Genomic DNA, 13,565 nt, shown 5'->3' with positions numbered 1-13,565 from the left:
AGAATGATCGCTGCTGGAGCAGGCTTGTTTGGTGCCTCTGTCTCTTGTGCTGCCTTCACAAGCATTTCATGTTTGACTTTAAAGCGATTTAATTGCAGTAATTTGCCTTAATAATAAATCCCATGCCAAGAAACTGCAGATGGAGTAAGAGCTGACCCAGGGCCACTTTCCCAAGAATTTACGCAACCCCGTGCTCTAACGTACTGCCCCTGGTGCCACAGAAGAAGCTTTTCAGGATCTCCCAGGTGCCTGCAACCACTCTGACCGCCTGCACCTCCTGCTACAGCCATACATAACAAGGTGCTTTACCCTAAACTGCACTCCCAGAATGGCCACAATGTCTTCTTCTCGTAGTGAGGGGCCCAACACTGAACACAGCACTCGAGGTGCAGCCTCACCAGTGCCGGTACAGAGGGATGATCACCTCCTGCTCCTGCTGGCTGCCCTATCTCTGATCCTTGCCAGGATGCTGTTGGCCTTCTTGCACACCGCTATTAATTAACAGCAGTTCAGCCAGCTATTAACTAATACCCCCAGGTCCTTCTCCTCCACGCAGACTTGCAGCCACTCTGCCCCAAGCCTGTAGCACTGCATGGGATTGCTGTGGCCAAAGTGCAGGACCTGACACTTGGTCATGCTAAGCTCTCACTGCTGGCCTCAGTGCATTGATCAGCCTGCCCAGATGGCTCTGTAGGGCCATCTCACCCTCAGGCAGACCAACACTTCCTCCCAGCTTGGTGTCATCTGCAAATCCACTGAGAGTGTACTCAATCCTCTCATCCAGATCATCTTATTGATGATACATGTTACTGTGGCACATGGAGATGCTCGGCATAACTTGCAAAAGTGTGACAACCTGACTTTTTTTTTTTGCATTTTCATACTTTGATGATTTTTACACATTCTTCATCCCTATGGTCCAGATAATAATAGGGGAGCATAAATAACTGTGGTTAAACAAACATGTAGGAATTATGGCCCATCACTAGGGAATAGGAATAGGATGCTCAAGGAACATTTGGATGTTGTGTTGCGGGACATGGCTTAGTGAGAACTATTGGTGATAGGTGGATGGTTGGACTGGATGATCTTGAAGGTCTTTTCCAACCTTGGTGTTTCTGTGATTCTGATTCTGTGATGACTATTAATCACATACGTTGATGAAATTAAGAATGCTAAACCTCAGTTTCTTTCTTAGTCTTTGTTTCAACCACAAAAGAAACCAGGGAAAAAAGAAAAATATTCCTAACCAGTGCAACAGAGCCCTGAGCTGTTACCCCATAGCCCCGGCTTTGGTCATTTCTCTGAACTCAGAGCACTGATCTCTGCCTGTCATTGCTGAGCATTAGCAAGAACCTGCTGATAAGTCGTGTATTTTTCTGCAGACTGAGCTTCTGACTGAACGCAATCTGGACAGCTGTACAAACTGGTTTGCACTAATTGCCACCATTTGCTTGAAAGCTTTCTGCCAGTGAACATAGAAGATGCCAGGTAGGTGCTAAGCCTCATTATTACTATTTATGTTTTTAAGGTGGGAATGGTTGTTAACGAGGCTTTTGTCAGAGTGCCTTTGACTGTAAAGGAAGTAGGGCTTTCCTTTGGCTCTGATGGATTTAGACCAATGCTTAAGTGCTTGCACAGGAAACTGTTCCTTACTGCTCATGACCTTCATACAAGTGATGAGCAAATAACAGTGAAATTATGCAAAATATCTCCTCTCCATGTTTGCTTTATTGAATTTAAAAAGTTCTGTTGTTCCCTCCCTCCCTCCTTTCTCTCTTTCTCTCTTTCCCTCTCTCTTTCTTTCTCTCTCTCTCTCTCTTTCTTTCTTTCTTTCAAGTGAATCAACTTCCTAGCATGGGTGCCTCAGCAAAGAATTACACTGTTAACTTCAGACAGCCAAGTCTGGAGATTGTCAAACGCACAATATAGCAGAATTCAACATGCACGGGGATAGAAACCACATTTTACACAGCTTCAAGGAAGGAGAAATGCTTTCTTGTAAAAGATGAAAAAAAATCAGCTAACTGCTCATCTAAGCGCTTATGTTGAACCCTTTTTGAAGTTCATTTTCCCAAACAAGTTTAGGCCAGAGCTGCACTGGCACCATGTGCAGCTGAAAGAAGGCCCCATGCACTGCTGAGCCAAAACACCATTGCTATTACCTTGCTACGTGCTCTTTGTGATTTTTGCCTTTGAAAAATCCTTTGCAGTAAGGCAGCTGCTACCATAGAATAACAGAATGGTTTGCATTGGACCTCAAGGCCCATCCGATGGCACCCCATACCTCCCAGCAGCTCAGGCTGCCCAGCGCCCCATCCAACTCAGCATTGAGCACCTGCAGGGATGGGGCATCCACAGCTGTGCCTGCTCTCTGAGCAGCTGTGCCAGTGCCTCACCACCCTCTGAATAAAGAATTTCTTCCTAGCATCTAACCTAAATTTTCCCTCTTTCAGTTTCAAACTGTTCCTCTTTGCACCTATGTGCCTAATGCAGCCCTGTGCACCCTTTCTGCAGCAAACTCAAGGCAGCAGGTGCTTTGCATGGGTATTATTTGCCACGTGTAGATGCTCTCATTTCAGTACTACATATTCATGTGTGATTCTTTCCCCATCATCCATCATTCAAGCTCAGGGAGGGTAGATTCAAGCTGAAGGGGGGTAGATTTAAGTTAGATATAAGGAAAAAATCTTTCCCAGTGAAGGTGGTGAGGCACTGGAACAGATTACCTAGTGTTGTGGTTGATGCCCTGTCCCTGGAGACTTTCAAAGTGAGGCTGAATCAAGCCCCAGGCAGCTTGATCTAGCCATAGGGTCCCTGCTCATTGCAGGGGAGTTGGACTAAATGGCCTTCAGAGGTCCCTTCTACAATTGTATGATCCAAAAGTCCTGCCCTTGCAGCATTTAGATGTGAATTTTGGGCATGGGTTAAAACGTGGATTAAACACAGATTTGGCCTCTGATATGGAGGCAGCTAGGTGGAATTGGAGACAGAAACCTCCATGGGTTGGAGATGGAGGCTCTGCAAACAAGACCAAATAGCTGCAACCAGCAATGTCCTGCTGGAGTCATGAGTCAGGCTGCTATGTGCAATCCACTCCTCAATAAGCCAATCTGCAGTAAGACCGTGAACATTATGAGCTATGGAAACCTTATACCGAGAGTAAGCAAACAAATCTGACACCAAACCTTCTGCCCAACACATGCAGGTGGTTAAGCAGAAATATTCAGTCACCCTGAAATGAGATGCTCAGGCTTCCCAAATAATGCCAGTCGTTAAACAACATGTGATGAATGAATGGCTTACCTTCATATGGCTTCCCAAGAAGCAATTAATTGTGCCACAATGTCAGCACCATGAAATGTCCTTCATACTGAGAGCTACGTTCTGACCCCACTGTTGGCAATGACAAACCCTCCTGAGACTATGAAAACTTGGTTCCCTGAACAACTCCAGAAATTACTACTGCTACACATCTTGGATGGAGGGCTGCTTTTATCCCTCACTCTTTGAATGGGGTTAGAAGCAAAGCAAAAATAAGCATAAAAAAGGGCCCTTAGCTACACCTAAAGCAAAGCACCCACAGGTATGCGAAGCAATCCCGGCTCTCAGTACAGCAGAGGAGCAGCAGGATGCCCACAGAAGGGCACCTACGTTTCATGGTTGGGTATGAGCTCCAGGGAGATACAGCTGATGCTGACACACACACTTGTCACCACAGTGCTGTACCACACGCCTCCATGGGGCTCTCAGAGCTGCACTTACATTCAGTCTCAGAAAGATCCTATTTAGATTTCAGCAAACACTCTGTTCTCTGTTGGGAGGGGAGGGCCGCCAGCCTGCTGGCCCATCCCAGAGCACCCTGCTGGCTCTGTGTTTCTATGATTGCCATAAGACAGTTTTTGACATGTGAACCTTTCCAGCAGTGCTCTGTAGGGGTGCTGTTTGCTGGGCATTCCAGCATACTGAAAGTGGACCAAAGCAAAAGTAACCAGCAGAGAATATGAATTACGGATTGTTGCTCATAGTGTGCAGGTAACTACAGACTCAATACTTCCCTTCAGAAAGGTCACTCTGCAGGACACTGCTCTCTAAATTACAACAAGATAGTTTTTTGCTTATCACAGTTATAAATGAGGCTATAATTAATTCTCATCTTGTTGTCCCATCCTGTGCACTTTGTAGAACACCCACAGACACTCACTTTGCATATCCTGGCTGGAAATCCACTGATAGAGCTTCTGAGTGATGGATAAACTCCATCCTGACAACCCTCAGATGGTGCACGCAGCTCCAACTGATGTGCACATGCACCCCTATGACTATTAAAACACTTTTCTGGACCTGAAAGGAGGTCCTGGGTCCTCTGCACAGTGGTGCCCTTAATTCACTATGTCTGTCCCACACTGTGCCAGGGAAAACTGCCAGAAGTTGTGCTGGGTTATCAGAGCACCCACAGCAATGGTTACTGGCTCCAGTACAGACATTATCCTGCTTAGAGAATACATGAGTCAAACAAACTTCTTCAAAGGTCCTGACAGCTGGGACCCATTCATAGATTCAATGAGAAGACCCAAGCTCATATTCTGACATGGCTAGACCTTGCCTGTCCTCTTTTTATTTTAAGAACAAGTCTTCTAGCCTCCTCCAGCTGACATGTTGATTATTTTAAGAATAATAAAATCCAAATTGGTTAAATCAATTTAGGCTATTAATTAATTTTTATAAGTGGCACCATTGCTCTCTGCTTTGACAAAAGCAAATATGTAAGCTTACTTTAGTCAAATAATAAGCAGCATGGGAGGACTTACCTCCATTACACAGACACACAGAGAAATGAATTAGATCAGTGGCATTAACTTAACTTTGGTACTAGACAATTTCTGCGGCGTTTTCACCTCTGTAAACTTGCAAGTACAACACGACTTTACTCTAGGTCTCCTAATCCATTCTGACATTTGACTTAGTGTGGTGATAGGGAAAAAAAATTCAGAGCTTTATACTGAAAGAAAACTTCTGTGCTTCTCCACATCCTCTCGTCCCAGCGACAACCAACATGCATTTCATTTTTCTGTCTACACGAAATGGGCCAACAACTCCATAGCTGCAGAACAACTACACAAGCTGCTCTACAGTGCTCCAACTCCTGACCAAGTTAAAATGGGTGCTACAGCCTCACCTTGCCCAATTCACTTCTGCTGAAGCGAGTGCTGGGAGCTGACATGGTGGTTTGTACCAGCTCAGCTGCCAGTCTGTAGTGTCTGCCCATGCCTACTTCTCATGCAAGCAGCCTACTAGAAATCGGAGAAACATCTTCCCTGAAAGTCCATAGAAAATGTATAACTGACATTCATTGTACCAGCAGTCAAACTGAGTGTCCACAGCTCTCAGCCTGTGAAGTCGTGCATCTTGCTGTATTAAAGTCTCCTTCACCACCTTCACCAAGGGCACATTAGAAAATGACTGATGGTTGCCAGCCAACACCAAATGTCAGAGGTCATTCTCATGCCACTGGGCTACTATGCAAGATTAAGAAGGTCCTTAAAGGCATTGCACAATCAAAAGTCCTACCTCATCTTCCCAGGTTATTCATCCAGAACCAGATGTGGTGATAAACTGCAGGTTGCTGGACTGAGTCTGGGGTTTCTCTATGCTTCCTATACAACACACATTATATTCCCCAAACAATGTATTTTTTCTGCCCTGCGATTGGGTTCTTTCATTCCATATTTTTCCAGATCAGAAAACTGACTGATTCAACATTTATGTCACGGTTTTATGCTTTTTGTTTTTTGGGGTTTCAGTATTCCACAACAAAACATCATCTTTATTCATCATTTTTTGAGGCATTTTCCATGGCTTTTATCTAAGAAGAAAGGACTCTGTGAACCTATGATATACATCAAGTTTGGCTCTAATACTTTAAGAGAATGATAACACTCAGACTCAGACCGCATTTCAAAAGAGATTGAACACACAATGCAGCTTCCATGAGATCATGACTAGCATTCACTAAGCTTCAGGTGAAGCAGTGCACTTAATACTAAGGATGTGAACAAAGCTACTAAAATAAACACGCCTTCTTTATTACTTAAAACCAAGTATTTGCCTAGGAACCAAATTCTGAAATGGTTGATCTCTATGTAAATTAAATCCCCATATGTTTGAAAAGCTCCCCATACTTGTTTTCCTGGATTTTCAAACTGCAAATATTTTCAAAAAGAAAAAACCCAAACCAAACCAAGTCGCACTTTATTTCCAAATACTTTGCTGTCATTAGATACTTTGAGACTTTGAAACTCTCTCATTAGCTTTACTGCCAATGGGGAAACAAAGTCGCTTGCATGTGAGCACTGCCCTGCAGACCTCTCTTTCACAAGGACTTGAAAGAGACTGGCAGGGAAAGAGCACCAGGGTTCATCAACCTCTCGGGTGTTCAAAGTGTGTATTTTCTATTTGTACATTTGATATACAAATAAATAGGGAGAGCATCATTTTACCGAGTGAGGATTTCTCTTTCCCCTGCATGCCAGTAAGAGTCTCCACAAGAGTCAATATAGAACTAAGGTCACTGTCTTCTCATCTATACATTACAAGAAATAATACCTTGGTTAGTTAGCAAAAGCAATCATTTATAGCACGTTCCATAGTCCAAATCCCAGGAAAGACTGAAAGTGAGAATGACTCTGATCCCACGTCCATCCCATAACACTGATGAATGTCAGAGACTGAAAACTTACCCCCTTTTTTGCATCATTGCATCTGAATCACTAGCAGTTTGAAGATAGCCTGAGAAACTCTTATTTCCTAGAAAGATTGGTAAAGTATACAAAAGTACGCTGGCTGTACTCCATATATGCAAACTACAAATAACATTGACCATGGGAAACAAAGGTGAAATGGGAAATGCATTGAGAGATCCCTCCAAATTAAGTAAAGCCAATCACCACGGGCACATTCTAACCAGAAAAATCAGCTGCTGCTGACAGCTGATGTCAGTAACTGGCAGAGGAACCAGGGCTGAACATGGCTGGTCCGTGGCCATGCAAAGCTCCATGTGGCAGCAGTTCAAATGCAGCCATGCTGCTGACACATGTTGTCTGCAGAAAGTCATTTTTCCAGTGTAGATAAGATTGAAATGAATAGTGTTAAGCCTTCTGTCTGACTTGGTGGGCAAAGCAAGCTAGAGCAATCACAGTTAGATGTACTTGCACAGCAGTACTGGGAAGTGGAGGAAGACAGAAATGGCTCTGTACCTTCCCTAGGTTTTATGGGATGAAGTAGGAAAAGCCTTTGCCAGCATCCCAAGGTGAACTGCAGCCAAGCAGCCCCATCCTTCCACACCCCATCCCTTGCACCATCTAGTCAGATTTAAGGGCAGAGTCACAACCAGAAATCAGAGTTCTGGTTGACAACAGTTGGATCTGAATCAGCTGCCAGCAGGGCCAACCATGCCCTGCGTGCATCAGCCCAGCGCTGCCACCAAGTGGAGGGGTTGTCCTGCTCTGCTCTGAAGAGTGGGAGACTATGGGATGAATTTGTTGATTAGAAATCCAGATGTAGATTCCAGAAGCTGGTATGAGGGAGGACAGACCAACCTGTACAGCATGGGAAGGTTAAGAGCAGCAGTAGGCAAACAGCTTGATCCAATAGTACACAAGATGCCTGTGCCTGGCATCCCATGCCTGTGTCAAACTGAAAAACTGCTGCTTCACTGGAAATTATTACCTAAACATCAGGAATACGGAGCACAATCTGGCAGACATGAATTGCAATTGGAAGTTTGAAGAAAAGATTCAGTACAGATCTGCTACTGTGAGGAGGCCTACAAGGTTGCCCAGCTGGATGGCCTATGGGAAATGAAAGCTGCTGGCTCCATCTATGGGTAGAAACCAGTATAGTTATAACCTTTTCTTACAGCGAGCATATTCTTACCACAAAATGTTCTCTGAAAATATAAATTAATAGGACAAATACAATATCTGGCAGCCTTTCCTTTTTGCTTCTCGCATTCTTCTGAAAAAAAAAAAAAATCACCACCACCACCTATCTGGCCCTTTATTACTGGAGCACCAGGACTCCACCTTATGGATTTTGTGGGGCACCACAGTTAATAGCACTGAATGTCCAAAGCAGAAAAATTATTTACGATGAGAAAGCAGAAAATGAGCGTTTTATGTTGAAAAATACTTCCTTCCTCAAATACAGTACAAGTTCACCTTTACGCAAATCTGACCACCAGCTTCAAGGTGTTGGAAAGCTGTGTAATTTTAGATACAGCATTCGTTAAACAACCTTTAATCCTGAGCTAATTTATGTTTTGATTCTGTCCATCACAGCCCAAAGCTTTAGGTCAACGGAAACCTTTTAATTGATTTCCTTTGCTGGCAAAATTGGCAGCACCACTGATGTGTTGTGATTACTGCTATCACCTTGGTATTTTTGGAAGGGGAAACAGGTCTGGAAAATGCCCTGCTGCCTTTCAGAGACAGCGTTCAGCCCTTGGTAGAAAGTTCGATTTCTAATAACTTAAATTTCCTACAACCATGTGCTTTTAATAAAATGTTCACTGTACTTGACGTTAATATGTCTACAGGGATAGCTGCCTAGTTTTCACTCAGTGAAAGAATGCTCTCCTCTTTTATTTGTATGTCTTGTTTCTGATGTGAGAACATACTGTTTCCGAAGCAAAAACTCATGCAAAACCACAGAAAAATGAAATTTGAATTGTGTTTCCTTGCAGTGCAGATCATCCTCCCACATTTTCTTCAGATCACCATAGTTTGCACTACTGAGAGAAAACGTGTGCCATTTCTTGTTTCTCTGAGCTTTATACCTACTCGTGCAAACTCACCCAGAGACCAGATGCATTCTCTTTCAGGGTGTGCACTCACAGCTAGCAGAGCTTAAACAGCCAAGACTCAGTAATGCTTTGGAGCACGGGGCCCTGTTTGTCATAGAACGGCTTGGGTTGGAAGGGACACCAAGGATCACCAAGTTCCAACCCCCCACCACATGCAGGGCCACCAACCTCCATATTTAATGCTAGATCAGGCTGCCCAGCGCCCCATCCAACCTGGCCTTGAACACCTCCAGGGACGGGGCATCCACAGCCTCTCTGGGCAGCTGTTCCAGCACCTCACCATTCTCTCTGTAAAGAACTTCCCTCTGACATCCAATCTAGATCTCCCCTCCTTGAGCTTAAAACCATTCCTTGTCCTGTGAGCCAATAATGCAGCGTCCTCGCATCCATTTTGCTGGAAGGCATCTTTCCTTTCGAGGCAAATAGATTTTGAGGTCAGGGCAAGGGGTTATGGCTGGATGCTGAACTGGGGTAAATCAAAAGGAAAAGACCCAAAAGGTGAGCTTTAGGCTATCAACAAAACACAAAATAAAATATTAAAAACTGCATTAAACCCCTTACATCAAACTGGAAAATGTTTTAACTCATGTCTGCAGATCACTTTTTGGTTTAACTTTGCCCTACCCAAACAGTTCATGTAAACTGTGTATCTTCGAATGGCAAAATACCTTCACTGGGAAAAGAACAGCTACACGGGAAAGAAAACACTGCAAATGCTACACACAGTCTTTGAAATGAAAACAAGCTAGGAAGAGGTTGCTTCCAAGAAAAACAAGGAATACGCAGAGTAACAGGTTAGTGTGTGTTTTGAACAAGGCAGAGGAAAGATGGGGGATGTTATTTACAGCAGAGATGGCATACACTTCCCACACATACTGCTCCAAGATGACAGGCAAAAGGGGTGCAGAATGGATACAACTCAGGTAAAGCTGGGGAAAAAATCCTTACTAACCTTGTGGACTTCAGCCCGGTGCTTTTTTCAATTGTGGATTGCCTGGATAAAGTGCAGATTTGCTGTAAGGCATCTCTATGGTCCCCTGCTTTGATGCTATGTCACCCACCCCCCCCCAGAACATTTTTCTTAATGTCTGCCTGCAGCTGCCTCCTGTCCCTTCATTGTGAGCTCCTGAGATGCCCAGCTCTGCCATCTCCATAGCCTCTCATTAGTTAACTAATGAAAAGAAAATGTCTTCTTTTTCTCCTTAGCCCTGTGCTCCAGCCCCCAACCAACCCAGTGTCCTTCACTGGGCTCACTCCAGTACATCCCTGTCTCTCATACAGTGGAGCCAAGTGCTGGAGCCAGCACTGCAGCATTAAGCAAAAGGGAATCACCTCCATCAGCCAGCTGACAATGCTCCTGCTAATGCAGCCCAGCATGCAAGTAATTTTCATTTTAATAGTGCTAACACAGTGCCAAGAGCTGATCGGCTGCAAGGGCAGGCAAGAACAGCAAGCCCATGTGATTTCAGCACGCTGTCATTTTCCAAAGAAATAAAGCAGCCTAAGCCCCATTCACTTTTAACACAGCTATCCCAAGCTGCTTGAGAAAATGGGATTTTAATCACAAAGGATGTGACAATTTTGATCACAGAAGCATTCAAATACCTTGGGAAACATGTAGCCATGTGTTGCGTTAGCTCTTAGAGCTCTGCAGCACAGCATCTGCACAGATCTGAGGTCTCTGAGCTGAGGAGTCACTGAGAACTCCTGTCACTCAGAAAATGGTGGGAAGGATACAGAGACTCTGTTTTGAGTGGGACTTAACCAATTAAGCTAGTGCTTCATAATACATAGGGTTATTCTGTCTTTGCAAAGTAGCAGGATGTAAAAGTTTGGTCTGTGAAAAACTAAGCAATGCAACAGAAATGTTAACTTTCATACATTTTGTGAAGTCCTGAAAAGGTTTTGTTAAATACAATTAAAGACAAATCAATCAAATATGTAAATCCTAAGAGTGCAATTCATCACTAACCAGTGTTAAGCACAGTGTGAAAAAAACCTGCTTTAATGTGACAGTGAGGCACATGTGTCTGCACGAGCCTTGCCATTAGCGAGCTGAACTATGTGAAAGCACCTGGTATGAAACGCTGATCTTCAAAAAGCTGCAGAATGGGGCAAGTTATTGTTTTTATACACAGTTCAACCATCACACCCTCACAGGAGGCAGTTCCTTCTGCCTTAACAACAAAACCCAGCCAAACCCAGCACAGCTCCTGCGACCCTCCCTGGAGCAGCAGGGTCATGGGGATCTTCCACCAGCTCAAAAATAGCATGGCCCCATTCCAAGCCTGTTCCTGTGATGTGACCTTATCAAAAGGATTTTGCTGACTACTGAAAAGATTCCTTTATTTAACATTCCGATGTACCTAGCTAGGAAAAATTAAAATGGTGCTATTTGATGGGATTACTTTTTTAAGATGTCACAAGATGGCTTTGCTGTGCGCTGTGTCTCACTGCTATTCGTGCAGCACAGAGCTCTTCTTGGTGCATTGCATCAGCAGCTTATTGCCTGTGCAGCATTTAAGCCTATCTAGACTAGCAAAAAGAGCTCAAATGGACTTTAATTACTATGAGGCTTGAAACAGAGAGGTGCATAAAAGCAGGTTTGAACTTTTAATAGAGGAGAAAAAATGTCCTTGAGCAGAAATGATGCCTGCAGTCCACTCGGAGTCCTCCAGAAACACTGGCTCTTTCAGTCTGCTAATGGTGCTCCAGAGAGAGGCAAAGACTGGGACAGATGCAATCTCAACTAAGCTGCAGCAGAACTTCTGGTCAACTAAAAGAAAAATCCACTACAGGTTTGTATAGCTGTGTCAGTGCACACAAAAGTAATGAAAAAATGATTTGTTCTGATTAAAACCTACATTTTAAAGAGGAATTTTGCTGAAGAAAAAGGAAGTGCCTCTTCACAGTTTGTAAGTCACAGAAAGCTATCAATACATTGCAGTAAACAGTCAAACTTGGGTATGTGCATCATTAACTCTGTATCTATGTTGTTTCAGAAGGTTTGCCAAAAAATTACCTTTAAGCTATTTCTTCTGTTCCCAGGAAGGAAAACACACTGTGTTCTGACAAACCAACAACCTCAGTGGCACAGAGTCATTCCTCTCTTACCCCTATAACCAAATCCTCCTCCTACAGCTACTGTCCCCAAGGCAGAGCAACCACAACCCTTTGTAGATTGGCGCTGGGAATCTTCATTCAACAAGAAAGTATTGAAATCGAAGCCTTTTCTCAGCTCTCCTCATTTCTGAGTTGTAGAAATGTTGTATTAGCACACGAGCTGTTGAAGAAGCCAAATTTGTTCCTAATACAAAGCAGGAAGCAGGCAAATGCTCTGAACCAAGGAGGTCAGAGCAGTTTTCATATGATTTCACATTCTAGCAGAGCAGCCCGAACACTCTCTTAGTGGTCATTTGATTGTAAACGTATCATTTATAACCATCGAGTCAAGGCCTCTTTTTCACCCAAAAACGAGACAATTCTCTATGGAGTCTACCCAAGCAAACCTCCCTGAGCTCCCAAGGCAACATCCTGTCCGTGCCCATCTCCACCCCAAGCCCCATGACTGCTCCTGCTCCTCTTGAGCCTGGGAGCTGATGTCCAACCAGCCTCGATGAAACTGCGTGGACACTGCCTGTGCCACAGCAGCAGGATTTCTAAGCAACACTCTGATGCATGATTTCCCTCCTCAGCCGTTATGGGTGTCCTGGAAAAGTCATTCCCTACTTGCCAGACAAAACCCCCAAACACAGTGAAAGCGATAACGAACAATTAGCACATGCCTCTTCTGCACTTACTTCACTACCGCAGGTAAAGAATGGGCCAAGCCCAGAGGTACTGTGTATCTTCCTGAAATAACATGAGCAATTTCTTACTTTTTCTTGATCTGGAGAAAAACTTGATGCCCCCAGGAGAGGTAGACGGGTTAGAATTGGGGGAGGACTCTTTGGAGGAGGACCTGAAGATCCCACTGAAGCTCATTCGACGTGGGGAGCGTGGGGGAGACTCCTGGTAGGGGAAGGGGAAGACAGTTTTGGGTGAGCCAGGGCTGTGTTTGGATCTCACAGGGGCAGAAACAGGGCTGGAAGGTCGGTTCTGGAGCCCTTTTGAGAAAATGCCTTTTGAAGGACTGCCTGCAGAGTAGCTTTCGTCCACCTAAGGAGGAGAGAAAAAAGAAGAGAAAGAGAAATCACCATTAATTCAGTTCAGTTTGTGCCATTAAGATCGCAGAGCTTGTCTCAACATGGTCACTCCTGTTTATTCCAGCTGTGGGTTAGCCAGACCTTCCCACCCTCAGCCTGCACTGCTATGTAGATGTGTGTTTTGTGCCACCTCACTGGGCTCATTGCTGTTAAAGATGTCTTGAATTTCACAAAAATTTTAACCTATGTGCATGAACTTTATTATCACACATACACTGCGGGATATTTTTTACCAGATTTATTTGCTGCACATTCCCTTACCTTCCCTAGAAAACTGAAAGGTGGGTGGCAATAAATTTATTAAGAGCAATGAATGAGCTCCTTTAAGCTAACACAGCGCCCTGAAGCCTCCATTCTGCATTTAAGCACCCATCTGTAGTACTCTGTAGAAATCTCTACTGCACAATGAGGCTCAGCAGAGAGCATGAGTTCTCAGCGCCAGACACTGCCATGGGGGTTTAACTCTAGTCCCAAAATAGAGCAATCATTCTAGAGTG

General features: G+C 44.2%; 1 protein-coding gene across 1 annotated transcript in view; it reads right to left on the bottom strand.

Annotated features, from left to right (window-relative positions):
* Positions 1-13,565, bottom strand: part of PRKAG2 (protein kinase AMP-activated non-catalytic subunit gamma 2) — a gene marked incomplete at both ends in the record, with an annotated part of 186,445 nt that overhangs the window by 102,450 nt on the left and 70,430 nt on the right. The window contains one exon of the mRNA XM_079538075.1: positions 12,742-13,021. Coding sequence (XP_079394201.1) covers positions 12,742-13,021 — 280 coding nt within the window. The remainder of the gene's footprint in view (positions 1-12,741; positions 13,022-13,565) is intronic.

Source organism: Tetrao urogallus (genome assembly GCF_951394365.1).
Source record: "Tetrao urogallus genome assembly, chromosome: 7".
NCBI lineage: Eukaryota > Metazoa > Chordata > Aves > Galliformes > Phasianidae > Tetrao > Tetrao urogallus.
The sequence above is the reverse complement of the archived record's forward strand: the minus strand, read 5'-3'. Positions and strand labels throughout refer to the sequence as shown.